This window comes from Gymnoscopelus braueri, assembly GCF_963280865.1.
Source record: "Gymnoscopelus braueri genome assembly, chromosome: 18".
Taxonomy (NCBI): domain Eukaryota; kingdom Metazoa; phylum Chordata; class Actinopteri; order Myctophiformes; family Myctophidae; genus Gymnoscopelus; species Gymnoscopelus braueri.
This window is the reverse complement of record NC_137618.1, coordinates 40,459,045-40,480,492: the sequence shown is the minus strand read 5'-3', so window position 1 is coordinate 40,480,492 and position 21,448 is coordinate 40,459,045. Positions and strand designations below refer to the sequence as shown.

Here is a 21,448-nt window from a genome sequence, read left to right as displayed (position 1 = left end):
AGTGCCCAGTCAGTTGGTGATACTTTTGAGATCAATAGAATTCAAGAAAATACCTTCAGATCAATGTTAAGGTCAAATTATACGGACAAAGGGAAGCGAAAGGTGCAAAAAGGTGGTTTATTTCCCAAATAATGAAAGTAACAAGTGATTTTTTTTCATTCTTTTTTTTATGATGACAATAATAATTGTGATAATAACTTATTACAGCACCTGTAATTGAACCAAAGGTTGCTTAACAAAACAAAAAAAAACAATCAGAAACAATCAGTGGATGGATACGGCGAACAGACCATGCTTAGTGTCCTTTCATATCAGGATCACGTAATGGAAATACCGTACTGAAATTTCTTAACCGTCTATCTGTCTAGTATAGTATTGGGTGGCGCCCCCTGGCTGACTCCCCTCCCCAGATCCTCGCCTTAGGGGGTTCTCGGATGAGAACTAAACCCTAACACAGTCTCCCGAACAAAAACACAGATCAGTACATGCAAGTGCAGCTTTGACACACCGTCCAGTGCACCCTTTCTGGCAGTTACACCGGATCAGCTCATGGCAAGATTTTGCTGCTTCAGGGAGAGCTGTCCAGAATGGCTGCCACCCAGTGGATTCTTTTGTCCAACCCCAGAAACTGATTACAAAAAGTAAATAAAATAAGACAGAAGTGAGCAGTTACAGAAGTGGTCAATTTCATCATCAACTTTATGTTGAAATTTGTGGAACAGTAGATCATATCTCACACTAGATACAGTATACTGTAAATGGTGCACTAAATAGCAGTAAAAGTGGTTGTGGTTGTGTGTGTGTGTGTGTGTGTGTGTGTGTGTGTGTGTGTGTGTGTGTGTGTGTGTGTGTGTGTGTGTGTGTGTGTGTGTGTGTGTGTGTGTGTGTGTGTGTGTGTGTGTGTGCGTGCGTGCGTGCGTGCGTGCGCAGAGATGGGCGAAAATACATTGAAAAGTATTTTGTACAAAATACAAATACTGGGTCAAACAATTTATCAAAATACAAAATATAAATACAGGTCAGAGAAATGTATTTGAGATACAAATACGTATTTTGAAAATACAAAATACGTATTTTGTATTTTGAAAATACACAAAATACATTTCATAAAAAAATATGAAATGATTAGTTATTTAATATATTGATTGCCAAATATTAAATCAATTGCCTGTCAGAATTTCTAAGAATAAATTGACCATACAAGCAGAGTGTTTTTGATGGTGTTTGGCTTTGGAGCACGCAGCCTAAATGTTAACCACTGTGTGTGAGAGCGCATGCCAGAGTTACCGTTATCATCAAAAACTAGACAATAACTATGGCATGAGACTGAATGCACAGCTGCCTCTACATCTGTACTTCAAAGCCTGCAAAACCGCTCTGCCAGCCTAATAATAATAATAATGATTAGGAGAAATTCTAAGCAAATCCAAGTGCTATAACTGTATCAAACATCCACCACCACCAAATTACATTGAAAAAAGTGGCAATTATCTTTGAACTGCATGCTGTATATACATATCATCACAAATAATATTAGGCTTGTCTGACCATTTATGTGTAATTTACAAAAGTAAACTATCTTTAATGCATAAGGAAACCAAACCTTGTGGCTGTGTTTGTCATATCCATGGACATGGTGAATAAACAAAGCTGCACTGCACAGATGCCACAACTTGAACTTTATTTAGTAGATTATTTAGTAATCAATTCACATCAAGTCAAAAACTGAAACTGACTCCACTATGCTGGCTTCAGTGGCTTGTGGGGGTCAGGTTTGTCAAAAATAAATAAAACATTGGCATGGACATATATTCCAGAAACACATAGGGCCTAGCCCTAAATGTGTAGCCTACTAGTGGACAAACATATGTATTTCCGTACTCATTAAATCAGTGTCCTACCTATTCTGAAAAAAAAGGTTTGAGAATTGTCCACGAGGATTCATTTAGTTGATGCAACTTGGAGGTCTGATGTGAACTCTGTCTGTCTCAACTCAAGGCCCGCCCTACTCTGCCTCTCATTTGTGGTTCAATTTGAGGGTAAGCCAATCAGAGGCGGAGTAAAAGTGACATCACACATTGTGTGTGTGTGTGTGTGTGTGTGTGTGTGTGTGTGTGTGTGTGTGTGTGTGTGTGTGTGTGTGTGTGTGTGTGTGTGTGTGTGTGTGTGTGTGTGTGTGTGTGTGTGTGTGTGTGTGTGTGTGTGCGTGTGCACACAGATTTGCGTGTCCACTATGCAGAAACAAGAAGATACGTAAGAGAAGGCACAGCTGGTACAGTATCAATAGTGCAGCAAAGTGTGTGTGCGTGGATATGAGATAGGACTGTACATTGTATGCAACCTCTGATCACCTATGATCAGAGGTGACTCGTGAGTGATTTTTTTATAGATATTGATCTATATATTATTGATTAGTGATAACTGCTCTATCTCCTTGTTACTAAACATGGAGCCCTGTTGCCTCTCTTTAAAGCTGTCACCATGTAATTGTTGTTACTCTTACTGTAAGTATTAAAAAATATATGTTTGTTTATATTTGTCCTGCTGAGTATATAGCGTAAAGATATACATTACAGCGATGACACTGTGGTATTGTAGAGATCACAAATAATTCATAGGTAGTTTACCATCTTTCTTAACACAGAAAACAGAGGAGTGTTCAAACCACAGTTACCAACTTCCTGTTTCCTCCTTCAGTAAAAACTGCCTTGCCATCTGTATCATAAAGAAATAGGCCAAATTTGTATTTTATAAAATGACCTGATAGACATTGTATTGTAATAGTGCGCATGTGTTAGTTCAGCTATTGTTTTAGTTAGAATTCCATACAGTGTGCTGAGTCTGGTAAGTGTATGTCATTGTGTAGCCTACCAATTGATCGGCACAGAGATTGGCTCCGCCCAAGCTTTATTTAATCAATTGCACAGGATCTGTTGTTTTACTGGATAGTATGTATACATATACAGTAGGTCCTCCAACTTTGAGAGTATAGTTAACCCAAACCCTTAATACCTTCAACCAGAGGCAATCATAGGGTGTTATCATCATAGGGGGCCCTAGGTAAAGCTATTGAGGGGGGGGGGCTATGCTTGTGCACCATTTTTTTAAAAAAAATTGCAGCGCGCCATTTTTAGAGTTGTAGTGGCAAGTTCACACCATATATTTAGTACATTATACATTATTATGCTATTAAAGCAGGATGTTCCACATTAACTTGGCCCATGTTGCTGCAGTAACTGAATGCTCAATACTCGATTCAGATTACTAGGCTACTTGTTGCCAACAGTATACCTTTGTTTAACACCAGTTTTACCTGCTCTCTGACTACAGACATGACATCACATCAAATCACTTTAACATCTTATTGTTGTAATCTTCTTTGGATTGATTGACTGTCAGACAGCAGTGGATAGATATAGAGCAGCTATGAAGTCAGAGGTCCAATAGGATTGTAAACTGCCTCACAATATCCAGAATTATTACAGGACATCTGATAAACATAACAGTAATTTTAATGCATTAATGACATGGTGTGCAAATGTAGCTTAACAGTTAAACATAACCAAGATCTCTTTTTATCACCTCAGAAACATTGCTAAGGTGCAGCAGTTTCTCTCTCAGGCTGATACTGAAAAGCTGATGCATGCCTTTATTACTAAATGGTGTGCCAAAGAAAGCAATTGCAAAATTACCAATAATACTGAATGCACATGTCCTCACCAGGACTAAAGCACAGAACACACATCACACCGGTCCTAAGATCTCTGCATTGGCTACCTGTCACTTCTAGAATAGATTTTAATATTATTTTATTTGTCTATAAATCACTTAATGGCTATGCATCAAAATACATATCAGATATGATTGATAGGCATGAACCTAGTAGGTCACTGAGATCCTCTGGCAGTGAATGTTTAGAAGTTTCGACTGTCAATGGTAAGAGACATGGAGAGACAGCTTTTAGTTTGTATGCCCCCAAACTCTGACAGTCAATCTGAGAATGGCTGAATCAGAAGATATTTTTAAGCGTAATTTAAAACATATGTTTAATTTGTTTTTATAAAGGTGGTACAGTAAAGCAATACTTTAACAGAACGGATCAGTAAAAAAAACTACAATAACAACAACATTCAGACTAATATGTAAGAAAATATATAAATCTTATCTTTATCTTTTTATACTTTTGGAGATGTGTCAAAAAATGTATTAAACCCTATTGAACTAAATGACAAGGTCATCCCCCTACGTCCCCAGGGTTCTATGTTCCATCAGTCCTATTAGGGTGGGAGTTGGGGTTGACATTCTGTAGGGCTGAAGGAACATACTTTACACTCGCTCCCAGTACAACAGTGTGAACTTCATTACAATAATGTTGAATTTTTCTCAGTTTTTCTGACTTCACAAGCTAGAACAGTTAGCTGCAGTTTCATAAACAGAGACAAGTGGTAGAAACATCACTTCTCACAGATAGAGAGGATGTCTTCTTCACATTTTACATCTACCCAGTCTCCTTGCTTGTGATTGTGCTTTACACAGTTATGGTTTGTATTGTTATCAGGCCTTCCACTGGCCCAGTACCTGCAAAGTAAATAGACTAGGTCAGTTTTCCAAAAATCTTAACCCCGAAGGCAAATCGTGTTAATTTATGGCACACATGTTTTTTAGGGGTATTAAGGTGTGCTGAATCCAAATCTGCTGTGTGCCAAGCTCAAAAATGGCCGCTAAGCCCTCACAATGGACCATTTAAAGATGGCGGCCACCACAATGCTAAAACATAATAAAACACTATATGTTTGATTAAACAAGGTAGAAAATAGACTGAAATGTCCTTTTTTATGTTTACATATATGGGGAATACAATGCAATATTCTGATTTAAGATCAATTGTGAAGGAATTTTTGAATTGTGAAGGAATTTTTTTGGGTTGGTAATGAATAATTACTTTAAGATATATAATTGCCTTAAATTGTGTTTCTGACGTGTATTTGCTCAGTGTTCTTGCAGGTTTCTTGCAATTGCACGCTTCAATGCACTCCATGCTCCATTGAGAGCCTGGTTAAAGGACTCATATGCCCCATGCTTCCCCCCACCCTCGACCCCTTGCAGTTTGCATACCGAACCAACAGGAGCACAGAAGATGCCATCGCCCACGTCCTCCACACGGCCCTCTCCCACCTAGAGGGCAGGGGCACCTACGTGAGGATGCTGTTTGTGGACTACAGCTCCGCATTTAACACCATAGTGCCCTCCAGGCTAGATGGCAAGCTCCGGGACCTGGGCCTGAATACATCACTGTGCGACTGGATACTGGACTTCCTGACGGACCGCCCCCAGTCGGTGAGAGTGGCTGGTCGGACCTCCTCCACACTGAGTCTCAGTATAGGGGCACCACAGGGCTGTGTCCTCAGCCCTCTCCTATACTCCCTGTACACCTATGACTGCGTAGCGACACAGACATCAAACCATGTCGTGAAGTTTGCTGACGACACAGCAGTGGTGGGTCTGATTTCTGGCGGCGACGAGTCGGCCTACAGGGAGGAGGTGGCCACTTTGGAGCAGTGGATAATCACCTCTCTCTAAATGTCAAGAAAACCAAGGAGATTGTGGTGGACTGCAGGAAGCAGAAGGATGAGCTCCAACCAGTTAACATCAATGGCTCAGCGGTGGAGAGGGTGGACACCTTTAAATACCTGGGATTGAACATTGAGAAGGACCTGACCTGGGACTGCCATGTCACCGCAGTCGTAAAAAAGGCCCAACAGCGCCTGTACGGGCTCAGGCGCCTGAAGCAATTCGGCCTGAGACCCAACACCATCAGGGACTTCTACAGAGGCACAATAGAGAGCCTCCTAACAAGCAGCTTTACATCCTGGTATGGCAGTTGCACGGACAGAAACCGAAAGGCGCTGAGGAGGGTTGTTCGCACTGCAGAGAAAATCACCGGGTGTGAGCTGCCCAGTATGGAGGACCTCCACACCCAGCGCTGCCTAAATAAATCACTGAGGATCATTAAAGACCCCACCCACCCCCACAAAATACTTTTTTCCCCACTAAAATCAAGAAGGGTAAAGGGATACAAGATCCTCTCAGCACGTACCAGCAGGCTGAGGAACAGTTTCTTCCCACAGGCCATCAAGCTGTTAAATGACAGTGGAAAATGAAATGTGCAATAACTGTACTCTGCACTATGCACTTTCCTTAAACTGATTTGCCTGTGTTTGTTTATTTATTACTTATGAGCGTTTTTAGGTTGTTTTATCATGTTTTATCGTTTTATTATTGGAGCTTCTGAGCGTAAGTTTTTCACATGTATGTACCTGTGCATCTAAGTGACAATAAAAGTGAATCTGAATCTGGAATCATGCGTACTTTCCTGCAGCCGCAGCGTTGGCTGAGACATCCCTTTGTGCAACTGCATGACGTGATCTCGCTGCATGCTTTTGGCATAGGTGGCAGAGAAAGCAGCCGTGGCACCAACTGACCATTCAGGTGCATCCATCCCATTTCGGTCACTGAAGGAAGATCAGGATGTGGCAAGTGAGCTTGGTTCCAGACAAGAGCTTGATAGTGGGAACGCATGATGTGAAACTGCTGCATCTGAGGTTGGTGGCAGAGTCTCTTGTGCATGACCTATACAAAACAACTTGACTCTTGCTTCATCGCATGTATCAACTTCAGGCACACCGTATATCTTACAGATGAATTTCTCTGTTGACCTCGCTATGTCTACTGTGAGAGGGCCTTTTCCAAGCCCAATGAGACCTGTGTGATGTTGCTGGAACACCTGCCAGGCTGTTTTCTTACTGTGGCCACTGAACTATGACATGCTGTCACAGCCAGTGACAGCATGGAAGGCAAGTAGTGTGTCAACTTGATCAGCAGAAAGCAACATGCACATTTCATATACTGGAGTGGAAGATACTTTCATGTCCCAGCTTTCATGTAGAGACGCTTACATTGCATTCTGTCATTGTGTGCCAGAAGTAGAAGAAGCACGTCTGTATCACGTGCTGACACAACTAGTGTTTCCATTTGAACATGGATGCAATGCAAAATCAGTCGTGTGTTAGCTTCCTCATGGTCAGCACTTAGAGAAGAGACTTCAAGATCTGGATCCGATTCAGCAAACCCCCCCTGATACAACTTAGATTATTAGGGTTGTGTTTAATCAGATGGTTTGAAAGCAATTGAGCAAGGTCTGCTTTATTTTCCTCAAGTGCCATGAAGCTAGACCAGTCGGGTGGAAAAGGAACTGACTCGTTCTCTATTTTACGACGTATTGGTCGGTGGCGCTGCTTGCGTTTAATCCTTGTGCCTGCTTTGATCGTTTCCTCTTGATACCTGTCAAAGACTACATCAATCCTCTGGCAGTTTTCTCCCATTCTAAACACAGCTCCAGCAAACATGTTGGCATATTCACCAAATGTTCCAGGTTGCTTTCCTAGTGCCAACACGAGTGCTTGGCCATCAATGAGCAGGCAGCTAGAATCATCAAGTGTAACTTTTGCAGGGGTTTGGACTTGTTCTGTCAGTATGTTTACTAGCACAGATTTGTTTGTGGAATGTAGACTACCATTAGTTGTGGCCTAAGGTAGTGGGATGGTCATGAGTTCATGCGTAAGGATGTTTTCGAGGTTTACCTGGTGCTCTGCTCTGTAAGCTGTAATGAGCCTTTGTAGAATGTTCCAATCCACTTTGATAGTGTTTTGCTTTCCCTTGGAAAGTTGCACTTCAACTTCATATAAAGAGGCAAATATCTTGGCCTTATTCTTTCGAATAGATGGTTTCAGAGCCAAGTGCTGGTCACTATCTGGAGGCTCACACAGACGATTCCTCGACAAAAACTTTCATTTGTGCTTGTCCAAGTTCTTCTGCATTAAGCAGAGATTCCTGAATCTCAGATGTGACTACATCCTTGTTGATCAGGTTTTTAATGTGTCGCCACCATCTTGAAACACACCATGCTTTTTCATTGACACAACTATTCTGCCTTCATCAGAGTCGTCTTTTTTTTTTTTTTTTGTGTACTCATTGTGTGTGTACTCATCATCTTCATTACCTGATGTCATTCCTAGCAAAGCTGTGGTCTGAGAAACTATGTCTGTCCTCAGATTATATGACAATGGCCATCTACTCAGTACATACCCTATTCTGGTAATACCTACTAATCCTCCACTCTTCTTTCCTGTAGCATTTAGCCATTCTCTACTTTGGTCCGCTGAGCAGAATCAGAATCAGAATCAGTTTTATTGTCACATCACAGGTTTACAAGGTAAAAGAGTGGGTGAAATTCTTTTTTGTACATCGTTCCCATCGCAACGTTAGTTTCCATAGAAAGAAGAGGGGGGGGGAGAAGAAGAGGGTGGGGGGTAAGTGGGAAGGAGATCAAAACAAGAGAGCAACAGAAGGCCAGACAAGTTATCTACATATTTACAAATTACCTGAGATAATAAAAACTAAAAAAAAACTAAACTAAGGTGCCTGAGCATAGCAGCAATGTATTGTATACTGTGCATGTTATACTTATACTGTGCATGATAGACAATGGACGTTAAGGTGCTTAGAGGAAAAGGAGCACAATAAAAAGACCAAAAAAAAGTCAGTGCGTTATACAAGGGATTAAGGTGCAAAAGGTCAGTGCGTGTCCACCTAGAGTGGACTGACCCTAGTATAATCCGCAAGTAGCTCCATGAGAGAGTGCAACAAAAAGTCATTTGTACCTGGTGTAGTCCACAGGTGTGTCCGAGGGGGGGCTAAAGTCCAAGTCATTGTCCCTGGTATAATCCACAGGTGTGTTCAGGAAGAGCCAGAAAAGAAAAGGCTGCTGAACAAGGCCTATGCCTCATCCAGGCTTATTCCCCATTCAGCATTCTGACAGCAGCCGGATTGAAACTACACCAATACCTGGTGGTGGAACTCTTGATACTGCGGTAGAGCCCCTTGCCCGGTCGCGGTCGTTGTAGGGGGTTGAACAGTCTGTGACTTGGGTGGTGCTTGTCCTTGATGATGCGCTTGGCTTTGAGCACGCACCGCTTTTTGTACAGTTCCTGGAGCGCTGGGAGCTCGATTCCCATTATCCGCTCTGCCGATCGCACTACTCGTTGTAGGCTGATCTTTTCTCGGGCAGTGCAGTTCCCGTACCAGGCCGTGACACAGCCTGTTAGGATGCCTTCGACAGAACTGTTGTAGTACAGCCTGAGGATGCGACGTCCTACTCCGAGCTTCTTCAGGCGGCGGAGCCAGTACAGTCGCTGCTGAGCCTTCTTCCTCACGTGTGTGGAGTGCGTCTCCCATTTGAGGTCCTCCTCGATGTGTACTCCGAGGAACTTGAACTCGCTGACCCTTTCCACTGCAGCACCGTCGATGAGGATGGGCGCATGGTCTCTCCGCGGCCTCCTGAAGTCCACGATCAGTTCTTTGGTCTTGTCGACGTTAAGAGAGAGGTTGTTCTCCCGGCACCAGCGTGCTAGTGATTTGATCTCCTCTCTGTAGTCAGACTCGTCGTTGTTGACGATTCGGCCTATCACTGTCGTGTCGTCCGCGTACTTTATGATGGTGTTGGAGACATGTGTGGCTATGCAGTCATACGTGTACAGGGAGTAGAGGAGGGGGCTCAGCACGCATCCCTGGGGTGCTCCGGTGTTGAGGGTCAGGGGGTCGGATGTGATGCTGCCCATTCTCACCACCTGATGTCGGTTGGACAAGAAGTCCTGTATCCAGTCGCACATGCTTGGGTGTAGCCCTAGGTCTCTGAGCTTTTTGTCAAGTATTGCTGGGACAATGGTGTTGAATGCTGAGCTGTAGTCCACGAACAGCATACGTACATATTTGTCCTTCAGCAGCTTGTTGTCCATGTGCGAGAGGACGGTGTGGAGAGCCATGGCAATAGCGTCGTCGGTGGATCTGTTTTTGCGGTATGCATACTGCCACGGATCCAGCGAGGCAGGTAGCGTGGAGCTGATGTATTCCCTCACCAGTTTCTCGAAACACTTGCTGACGATCGGGGTGAGAGCAACAGGTCTCCAGTCGTTCAGGCATGTCACTTTGGCCTTTTTGGGAATGGGCACAATGGTTGACATTTTGAACCCTGCAGGGACCACAGCCAGGGAGAGGGAGAGGTTAAAGATGTCAGCGAAGACACCCGCCAGCTGGTCTGCACATGTCTTAAGGACCCGGCCTGGAATCCCATCAGGTCCGGCTGCCTTGTGGATGTTGACCCGTGTGAAGGCTGTACGCACTTCTCTCTCCGAGATGGTTAGAGGGTTGTCCTCTGCTGGTGCTGCTGATGGCCCCGCTTGGCTGCCGCGGTTGGAGCTGATCTCAAACCGGCCGTAGAAAGTGTTCAGTTCGTTGGGGAGGCAGGCAGGCGGGTTCACCTCGCTTCTGGTTCTTGTTTTGCAGTCTGTCAAGGTGTGTACCGCCTGCCATGTGCTCCTGATGTCGCCATTGCTGAGTTTGTCTTGCATCTTTTTTGTGTAGGCCTTTTTCGCCTTCCTGATGGCGCTGTTTAGGGCCGCGCGCGTCGTGTTGCGCGTTTCCACGTCGCCAGATTTGAAACCAGCATCCCGTTCATGCAGATGTGCACGTACTCCGCTGTCCATCCATGGTTTCTGATTGGGATAGATCCGAACTGTCTTTTTTGGGACTATGTCATCTATGCACTTACTGATAAAGCCAGTGACTGAGTCTGAGAGTTCGTTGATGTTATTCCCAGCGGCGTTCTTAAACATCCCCCAGTCAGTCTGGTAGAAGCAGGATTGTAGCATAGCGTCTGTGTCCTCAGACCAGATTCGGATTTCCTTCTCAACGACCGGCTCCCTTTTTAGCCTCTGTTTGTAGGCAGGTAGCAGCTGGATGGCGTCGTGGTCAGAGCTTCCTAGCGGTGGGCGTCGGAGGGCTTTGTATCCATCCTTGAAGGGCGTGTAGCAGTGGTCAAGAATATTGTCACCACGGGTACTGCAGGCGACATGCTGGTGGAATTTGGGAAAGACCTTTTTTAAGTCTGTCCGGTTGAAGTCGCCTAGGCAGATGACTGCGCAGTCCGGGTGGCGATTTTCTTGTGCACTGATCGCCTGGTGTAATTCCCTCATAGCTGTGTCCTTATTAGCTCCAGGATGAATGTAAACAACGGCTACAATCACAATGCTGAAGTCGCGTGGTAGGTAGAAAGGACGGCAGGCTATGATTAAAAGTTCAAGGTCTGGTGAGCAGTGACTATCTAGGATTTTAACATCTTTGCACCAGTTGTTGTTGATCAAGGCACAAACTCCCCCCCCACGTTGCTTACCGCTTAGTACAGTGTCTCTGTCTTTTCTATACACGGTGACACCAGGGGGAGTGATGGAAGAATCAGATGCTAACTCCGTTAGCCACGTCTCTGTTAGCACAACAATACAATTGCTCCTCGTCTCTGCGTTGTATTTAACGCGCGCCAGTAAGTCGTCCATAGTGGTCACAGTTCTTGATTCACACAGAGATCTAACGTTCGCTAGCAGGATTGAAGGCAGTGCAGGTTTATATCCACGTTTTGTTGTCCTTACGAGGAGACCTGCTCTTGTCCCTCGACGCCACGGTCTTTTTCGTCGCCTCGGGTAACTTTCTGTTCCTGCCGGAACAAAGGGAACCCCTCCCCCCTCCCAGCCGAGTGGAAGGTTTTCAGCGAAAAAGTCCGGAATTCTGTGTGTAATCGCTGTGCTAATGTCCATAAGTGCTTGTCTGTCATAACTCCTTAGACACGCGACGGTGTAGGGAAAAAGGAGAAGGCTAAAAAATACTAAAAAGATGGAAAAACGTTGCGATGTTACAGAGCGCGTACGGATGCGGCCGTCTTTCATGGCGCTCCCAGTAACGTGTGAGCAAGGTGTTTGTGGCTGATATTTGAGTTAGGTCATCACTTTATACCACAGGCTTGCAATATGCTTTTTCAGAAGTTTCTTCACAAGTATTATGGACTTGGTTACCTTTATATAATGACACATTTATGTACAGTACATAATTATTGGGAACATATAAGTTATCAGATATTGGTGAATAATATTAACCAATAAATGACAACTTTCGCAATATATAAGAGTTTTAAGCAGTTTCCTCACACTTGATTTCAAATCAAAATATTGAATTAGATTCCTCATAAATGAAAAACAAAAAAAAACAATCAAGTTTCTACCTTGTTTAGTCAAAAAGATGCTTTGTAATATATTCAAGCATAGTGGCGGCCGCCATCTTTAAATGGTCCATTTTGAGGGCTTAGCGGCCATTTTTGAGCTTGGCACACAGCAAATTTGGATTCAGCACACCTTAATACCCCTAAAAACATGTGTGCCATAAATTAACACGATTTGCCTTCAGCACTTTAAATAAGCACATTTTCTGAAATCCTGCCTAGTCTAAAACAACTTAATATAATTAACCACATCCACTCAATCACTCACATACAGTGACGTTGATAGAATTACAATAGAACGTGTCTTGTAAAATGTCTCACCCTGTTGTTGTCAGTGGTGTCCCATCCACCCATGTCCATTTTCCCTCAGTGTTGTTCAGACCGATCCAAGATGCTCCTCTCCCACCGGTCAGTCCTCTGATGAATTCCTGATGATTAGTCCATGATTGAACCATCATTAATTTTCAATCAAGCATTAACGGTTAATTATAATCACTGAATTACATCACATTTATATATGTTACAGGGAAATTGGCATTCCAGGGAAATTGAAAGGGGAGCGCTTGTTTTTACCACCCACCCAGGCAATTCTGTAGAACCAACGTTAGAGGGCAATGAAGCCACACGCATGCACATGCATGCATGTGGGTGTGTGTGTGTGTGTGCACATGCACACGCATGTGTGCGCACGCGTGTGCGTGTGTGTGTGCATGCACATGCACACGCACACACGCACACACACATGTGTGTCGTCGTGGATAGTAACCCATAAAAAGATCTATTCTCCCCCTATCGGGTTACAACTCGGACGCCGCTGATTCGACTCAGCAGAGCATCGGCCGGTCGGCGCGGGCACTCTCGCCTGGAGGCGCTCGGGCGCGTCGCCTCGGCCTCAAGCTCTGCTGAGTCGGCACGCCTCCGTCATGGACAATAAAAAACTATTATCACGTGCGGTCCGCGTCGCATCAAAGCCCCACCTCGCGCCTCCTCCTCCTCCTCCTCGAGCCGCCTCGTATCAAAGCCCTGCCTAGCGCCTCCTCCTCCTCCTCCTCCTCCTCGCGCCGCCTCGTATCAAAGCCCCGCCTCGCACCTCCTCCTCCTCCTCCTCCTCGGAGAGAGAGAGATATCAGACAGACAGGAGGAGGCGCGAGGCGGGGCTTTGATACGAGGCGGCGCGAGGAGGAGGAGGAGGAGGAGGAGGAGGCGTGAAGCGGGGCTTTGATACAAGGCGGCGCCTCCTCGCGAAGCGTGGCTTTGATACGAGGCGGTGCCTCCTCGCGAGCCTCGCGTAAAAAAAACCTGTCTCGAAAAGCTCCGCCTCGCGCCGAAGCCCCGCGCCTAAAAGCGAGCGCTCCTCTTTCAATTTCCCTGGAATGCCAATTTCCCTGTGACATATATATTCATGGTCACACACATCGTCGTGTACACGCACGCACGCACGCACGCACGCACGCACGCACGCACGCACGCACGCACACACACACACACACACACACACACACACACACACACACACACACACACACACACACACACACACACACACACACACACACACACACACACTAACCAGTTCTTCTTTGCTGTTAATGATCACCAGATCTGCTCCTGTCTTCAGACAGAGTTGTCTACTTTCCTCCCAAGTTTTCTCTCCAGTAGGTCTGTTGTAGCAGCTGGATCCAAACTTCTGCCATCCACTGGGACACACTTTGATTAAACATCAAACAAGGAGGATTATTGATGGATTCTCAATGCACTGATAATCAAATCTAACACATACTGTAATAATAATAATAATAATAATAAGGGTAATAATAAGGGTAATAATAATAATAATAATAATAATAATAATAATAATAATAAAAGTACTCAGAGACTTCTGTTAAAATATTAGTACCAACATTAACTGATATAATAGTGGGACATGTTATTCATGTGTACATTTTCAGAAAACTGCAATAAAAAAACAACTAAAAGGAAACCTATTTTTATATTATGGTCTTATGAAAGTGGAGATATCAATATATCCCTAACAATTAAAATATAGATAATAATGCACACATTAATACAGTATTCCTTCATAAATGTTTGTAACCTCTCTCACCTGCTGCCTCTCTAAGTTGGTTTACTTCACGTTGTAACTGTTCATTCTGCAGGGTCAGGTTTTTATATATGCTCTTTAACTCCTTATTGGCTGAATTATCTGCAAAGGACAAAAATGGTGATGATGATGATGATGATGAACACTGTTGTCATGTATCTGTTTGGAAGCTTTGAGAAGAAAAGTCAGTGTTTTGTGACATGGAATACTCACAGTGCACAGCCAGGACTATGATCCCAACCAGCAGTATAACACACAGCGTGCACAAAGCAGCAACTACGAGATGCCTTCTTATCGTTTTAGGCTGCTGTCCTGCAACAGAAAGTAGATAGATAGATACTTTATTGATCCCCGAGGGGAAATTCAGATATCCGAGTTGGAGTGGATGTATTGTCATTTCTTATTAAGAAAGCTTTGATTGCATCATCACTGCTGTGGGTGGTGCAAATTGCACTAACATAAAGGGTTCATATGGGTAATCTAGGGTCTAGTCTCTAAACACATTTGTGTCAAAAGAATGCATTGTGCTCCAATTAAATAATTGGTTTCAAACACATGCCTCCAAATGGCAGCTAAATTTATAGCAAAATACAGTGCAGCTTTTTTTTTTTTATGGAGTCGAGTGTGTGAAAATCAAGGTGTGCGAGGAAAGACGCCTTTTATTTTATACATTATCTAGACTATTATCTTTTGTGTGATGGCTTCTACCCAGTGAGGTGTCTGATGTATTGTGCTTTTATTGTATTTATTGTAGGCCTACTGCAAGTTCAAGGAGCCTGGGCAAAAGTAGTTTGCCCTTGTTTTTACTGCAATGTATTTTAAAACAACTTTAATGAGCCCTAGTAAGTCATAAATTAGCCTATTTGCAAACTCACAACATGCCACATCGTAACGTGTTGTGAGATCATTGTTAAGCGTTTTTTGGTAAATGAGTAAAAAAAAAAAATGAGATTTTACACAGCATTTACAATAATTCACAACTTTGTCAAACTCACCCTGAGTCTGTCTCCCTGCTGTGTTCTGCTGTGGTCCGGGGACGATGTCACGTCTTCTGACATCATCCACTCTTTCATAGATGGTTTGTCCTTCTCCATCACTCTGTCTCACCTTCTTTTTCAAGTCTGGCATGTCATAAACTGTTACTGTATCAGCCATCTTATGAGGATGAGAGGCTTGAAAAGTAACTGGCAGCAAATAGCAACTATGATGTATATCTCCTTTATGTTTTGATTAGCTGTATCAAAATGTTATTACTTGGTTACTAGATAACTAATATACTGAATCAGCAACATTTTATTGTGGTTGTCTCTGGCTGGTTGCCAGAGACAACTGTAGCACATTTTTCTCTCTCTCTCTCTCTCTCTCTCTCTCTCTCTCTCTCTCTCTCTCTCTCTCTCTCTCTCTCTCTCTCTCTCTCTCTCTCTCTTCTCTCTTTTCTTGGTCAAGGAAACCGGAAAATCAACCTACGCTTTCCGTTTCTCTCTTTCTCTCTCTCTCTCACACACACACACACACACACACACACACACACACACACACACACACACACACACACACACACACACACACACACACACACACCGAGACCTGTTTCATTGTGCAATGTAAGCCCCCTACACAATTTACCATAATGAGATCTAGTACAGTATGTGTCTAAGGAAATAATCTGGACGTCTTCCATAGCATTACTGGAGCAGGTATGATTCTACTAAAATATTAGTGTGTCAAGAATTATGCATTTCTCAGCTAAATGGGTTCTAGGTTGAATATCTGAGAAGTTTCCCTCTAAATGGGCATACCTTTAACCATACATAAATAAACTAGAAAAAGTGCTCCTCGGAGCACAGGTCTCCGCCAGGTCAGGTAGGCTATTGTGGCCTCCTGGTGGCGCTATAATAGGCCAACGTGAAAAGGGTGCCATTTCTTCTTAGGCCTTGCACGACAATCGGACACTGACTGCATTCATGATTTGAGGCATTTTGTTAAAAACATTTGTTTCGCTAAATTAGACCTGTGGGTGGCGCTATAACAGGCCAATGTTAAAAGGGTGGAATTTGTTCCTCAACATAGTGTGAATGTGCGTGCAACGTTTGAGCGCAATTGGACGCTGCGTTCATGATTTGCGGAATGTTGTTCAAAACAAGCCAATAATGCAAACTTTAGTCATATGTCAGCCAATCAGTATGGAATATGAAAAATCAAACACATCCGTCGTGATCACATGACTATAGAGATCATGTGTACCGATTTGCGTGAAATTTGGATAAAATTGGAAGGAGTAGTATAAAATAATGTGTTTTACATAAGTCGGCCTCCTGGTGGCGCTATAAAAGGCAGATGTGAAAAATGCAGGGCAAAGGTTTTTCCTTGACCTCTAGGGAGTGTGCATACAAAGTTTTACACGGATCGGTGCAGTTATAGGTAAAAACACGAATCGGCCTATTATAGCGCCACCATGAGGCTGATTTGACAAAATTCAAATGGTAGTTCTTCCTCGGCCTAATGGGACTGTGCGTGCATAATTTCACGGAAATTGCATGCTGTGTTCATTATTTGAGGCATTTTGTTCAAAACGGAGCACTCCTGCAAACTTTGGAAGACATTTTTAGCCAATCAGGATGGAATATGAGAAATCTGAAAGACCAGTTTTGTTTAATGACTATAGAGATACTGTGTACCGATTTGCGTGAAATTTGGATAAAATTGGAAGGAGTAGTATAAAATAATGTGTTTTGCACAAATCGGCCTCCTGGTGGCGCTATAAAAGGCCCATGAGAAGAATTTGGGGCAAAGGTTCTGAATTGGCATCCAGGGAATGTGTGTGCACAGTTTCGCTGCGATCAAGACAACGGTGCCAGAGATTAGCTTCACAGACGGACGGACACACGGACACACAGACACACAGACACAAGGACGGACGGACGGACGGGGTGTAAAACATACTCTCTCTCCATGCCTTTCGGCCTGGCGGAGACAATAAATATCTCATTTTAGTTTCAAGCTCACCAGAAGCAACACAGGTTCTATGCACTGATTATTGGAGAAAGGGAAGAGCATTTCTCATTCACATAGTTTTGTCAGGGTAATAAGAAAGGCAGAGACAGTCCCCAGTGCTAACTACTAATAGTAACTTGAGACATGTGTATCCTACACCTCAAAGCAATATGAATATCAAAATATGTATTTATAATAGAGCCTAGAGGCCTTTTCTATACAAAGTTGTCAGACATTTCACACAGTCGCCTTTTTAAATGAAAGATAAATGAAATATTATTTTAAGGTAATAGATAATGGTGGTACAGTTAAGGGCATCACACTGACTCTTAAATTACACAAAAATAATAAAGATGGTACAATCAATGAAGCAGTATTTCAACAGTACAGAACTGTACAAATAATAATAATAATAAAGTTTTTTTTTTTTTCAGGTAATAAAATATGTTTGGAGATGTATCAAAAACATTTAACTCCATTAAACCCTATTGAACTAAATGACAGAGTCATCCCCCATGTCCCCGGGGCACTATGTTCCCTCAGTCCTATGAGGGTGGGAGTTGGGGTTGACAATCTGTAGGGCTGGGGGAATTACACTCGCTCCCGGTACAACAGAGTGAACTTCAGTACAATAATGTTCTCTGTTTTGCCACTAATTGTTACAGTATAACTTCACAAGGTAGAACAGTTAGCTGCAGTTTCATAAACAGAGACAAGTGGTAGAAACATCACTTTTCACAGATAGAGATGATGTCTTCTTCACATTTTACATCTACCGAGTCTCCTTGCCTGTGATTGTACTTTACACAGTTATGGTTTGTATTTGTATCAGACATTCCACTGGCCCAGTACATGCAAAGTAAACAACTTAATATAATTAAGCACATTCACTCAGTCACTCACATACAATGACGTTGATAGAATTGCAATAGAAAGTGTCTTGTAAAATGTCTCACCCTGTTGGTGTCAGTGTCCCATCCACCCATGTCCAATTTCCCTCATTGTTGTTCAGACCAATCCAAGATGCTCCTCTCCCACCGGTCAGTTCTCTGATGAATTCCTGATGATTTGTCCATGATTGAACCATCATTAATTTACAATCATGCATTAACGGTTCATTATAATCACTGAATTACATCACATTTATATATATATGCATGGTCACACACATCGTCGTGTACGCACGCACGCACGCACGCACGCACGCACGCACGCACGCACGCACGCACGCACGCACGCACGCACGCACGCGCACACACACACACACACACACACACACACACACACACACACACACACACACACACACACACACACACACACACACACACACACACACACACACACACACACACTCTAACCAGTTCTTCTTTGCTGTTAATGATCATCAGATCTGCTCCTGTCTTCAGACAGTGTTGTCTACTGTCATTCCAAGTTTTCTCTCCAGTAGGTCTGTTGTAGCAGCTGGATCCAAACTTCTGCCATCCACTGGGACACACTTTGACTAAACATCAAACGAGGAGGATTATTGATGGATTCTCAATGCACTGATAACACATACATTAATAATAATAATAATAATAATAAGGGTAATAATAATAATGATAATTATAGTAGTGGTTAGTAGTATAAAAACTCTGATTAAGAAATAACCTGAATAATAGCAGAATGACTTGGTTTAGGTCTACTACCCAAATATAATATGACTGTGAGGCAAAACTCTAGAATAAAGACTTCATTTGATTTGTTTTCTTTTATATAATTATATAATTAATTACCAAAGACTTTTTGTTTTGTTTTGTTTTTTTTTACTTTTTTTTTTACTTATCAGTATAGAGTGAGTGATGTAATGGTGGGATTTTATTCTGTCTGTAATTTAAGAAAACTGCAATTTTAAAAACTAAAAGAAAACTTTACTTTATCTTGTAAGTGGTCTTTCTCCAGGGTCAGATTATTACATCTTGTCTGTAACAGTATTTTCTCCTTTACCAAGTCGTCATGTCTGATCTGACACTGCTTATTTGCTGAATTATCTGCAAAGTGGTGATGATAAACACAGTTGTTGCTACTGTTCATGATGAGGTCACACATCTCTGTTAAAAAGGAGCTTTGAGAAGAAAATATTCCTAATCAGGTGTGTATTGATGTGAATAGGTCTCGATGTGGCTAATATAAAAGAATATATTGAAAATGATAATAAACTAGCCAAACCACTCTATACAGTTAACCACTTAAGACCAGTATACTTTGTCCTATGGCAAATAGTGGAAATAGGCTATATACAAGTTCACAGTGAGTCGCATTGCAATGTGAGCCCGGCTATTGTAGCTATTTTTTAATAGAAAAAAAGGCGAAGATTTTGGAAGATTTGCCCAAAATGGAGATGCCATGGTTCAAGTGGTTAAGCATGGTAGGGTTTTTGTGTGAGACATGAGGTATATCTTCTACAGCCGACAACCCATATGAGGTATATTCTTCCACTGCCTTAAAGGCTCTATTGAGTTGCCAACAACGCCATATTGCAGTTAAGTTTGATGTCCCAGTGGTGAGAATGAGTGGTTGTAGAATGAATGGAGTCATCACTAGTCAGTGAGGTATCTTTGCATCCGATTTATTGCATAAGTACAAAACAGTACAAAACAGCTCCATGGACCCTGAGGTCCTCTCAGTCAGCCTGCCGGCTACTGAGTGTCACACAGAGATAGCCACACTTTGGCACAGTCTATATAGCACTGAATAGGTGGGTGGGGGTCAGCCTCCAAAAGTTAGACCCCACGCAGACAAACAATAGATCACCCTCTGAGTTCCCTGATTCAATTTGCACCTGTATGAAGCAGGAAAGGGGGAAGGGAGACACATGCATAGAACCCAGGTAAACAACAAAAGGCAAAGCTAAGTGTATGTACCCCACCCGGCCCAGACCAACAGTCACCTCTTGAATCCACTCTTGTGTCTGACTGTAGGCTACCTGTAGACTTGTGAAGTTAAATAATGCTAACAAATGTGGATGTTATGTTATTAAATATACTACAGACACAAGTGTCATTGACCACCGGATACTCACAGTACATGGCCATGTCTATGGTTCTCACTGCTTGAAGAAGAAACAGCAGAGTAAGACAAACTGCAGCCGCTCTGAAGATGCCTCTCTCAATGACGATGGCTCTCTGACCTACTGGTAGGTATTAGTACAATAGAGTTATAATTGAGTTACAGTGGAGGCTTTAATATGACATATATGATATAATGTTTCAGTATATAGTTGAGTTAATATTATATGGTGATTTGAGGCAATGCACGCATAAACCCTTCATCTTCAATTTCTGCATAACAGTTAATATGTCTGATGTACAATAATGTAGCGGAACATATCTTTACCGTACAACATGAAATTGTGACTTAACCCTTTCAGACAAGAACGCATCTATGTAATTTTAGATTTCTTTGGCTATTCAAAAATAGCAGATATACAAGCTCATAGTGTGGCACCGAGTGCCGCGCTATGAGCTTGTAGATCTGCAATTATTTTTTGAAAAATCATGAAAATGTGTGCAAATCTTTGAATATCTATTTTTCCATAGCGAACATTTTTAACTATTACAACTTTTGGGGGGTCCCTGGAACAAAATATTTTGAGATGGGGGTCCGCGGCCAAAATTCATATAATTTTGGGGGTCCTTGACATGAAAAAGTTTGAGAACCACTGATTATAGCAACATACATTCTTTTCTTCAAAAAACTGTTAGGATTTAGAACACATAGAAGACGAGACATAGAATCCCCCAGAAGCAAAGATTTGAGTCACAAATGTTTGCTTTGAAATATATATATATTCAAAGATTTGCACACATTTTGCACACAGATTTAAAAAAAATAGCAGATATACAAGCTCATAGCGCGGCACCTGTATATCTGCTATTTTTGAATAGCCAAAGAAATCTTAAAATTACACAGATGCGTTCTCGGTCTGAAAGGGTTAAACAAAAACGCTACAATGCTAAAAACAAAAAAACTGGTCACATCTTGAAACAAGTAAAACACAAGGACAGGCTCTAATGTTCATTGTGTTTCTTTTGGTTGTCCCAACATGTCCCTTGTAACCATAGTACTACTTTAAATATTGAGAGACAAGCTGCTACAGTACTGTAAAGTGAGATCACTGTAAATGTGTTATTGTGTACCTTGATCTC

The 21,448-nt window shown here is 42.6% G+C and overlaps 1 protein-coding gene across 2 annotated transcripts; it reads right to left on the bottom strand.

Moving 5' to 3' along the window:
* Window positions 1–236: 236 nt before the first annotated feature.
* LOC308073826 (CD209 antigen-like protein C) lies at window positions 237–15,595 on the bottom strand. 2 transcript variants are annotated; one of them, XM_080413002.1, is made up of 6 exons: window positions 15,260–15,595; window positions 14,478–14,576; window positions 14,268–14,366; window positions 13,734–13,870; window positions 12,485–12,591; window positions 237–628 (listed from the first exon to the last, which is right to left on the bottom strand). In XM_080413002.1, exons 1-6 carry the CDS (start codon window positions 15,417–15,419, stop codon window positions 442–444), a joined length of 789 nt encoding a protein of 262 aa, XP_080269128.1. In that variant the 5' UTR covers window positions 15,420–15,595; the 3' UTR covers window positions 237–441. The 2 variants fall into 2 exon arrangements, with proteins under 2 accessions (XP_080269128.1, XP_080269129.1); XM_080413003.1 differs by lacking the exon at window positions 237–628 and adding an exon at window positions 3,673–4,578.
* Between the last annotated feature and the right edge of the window lie 5,853 nt (window positions 15,596–21,448).

Excerpts from the sequence above, each read along its gene's own strand:
- LOC308073826 (XM_080413002.1), bottom strand. The coding sequence starts at position 15,419 with ATGGCTGATACAGTAACAGTTTATGACATGCCAGACTTGAAAAAGAAG. Across the intron at positions 13,871-14,267 it reads CCAACTTAGAGAGGCAGCAG|TGTGTCCCAGTGGATGGCAG; the intron begins GTGAGAGAGGTT and ends GTTTAATCAAAG. Across the intron at positions 12,592-13,733 it reads TTAACAGCAAAGAAGAACTG|GAATTCATCAGAGGACTGAC; the intron begins GTTAGTGTGTGT and ends ACTAATCATCAG.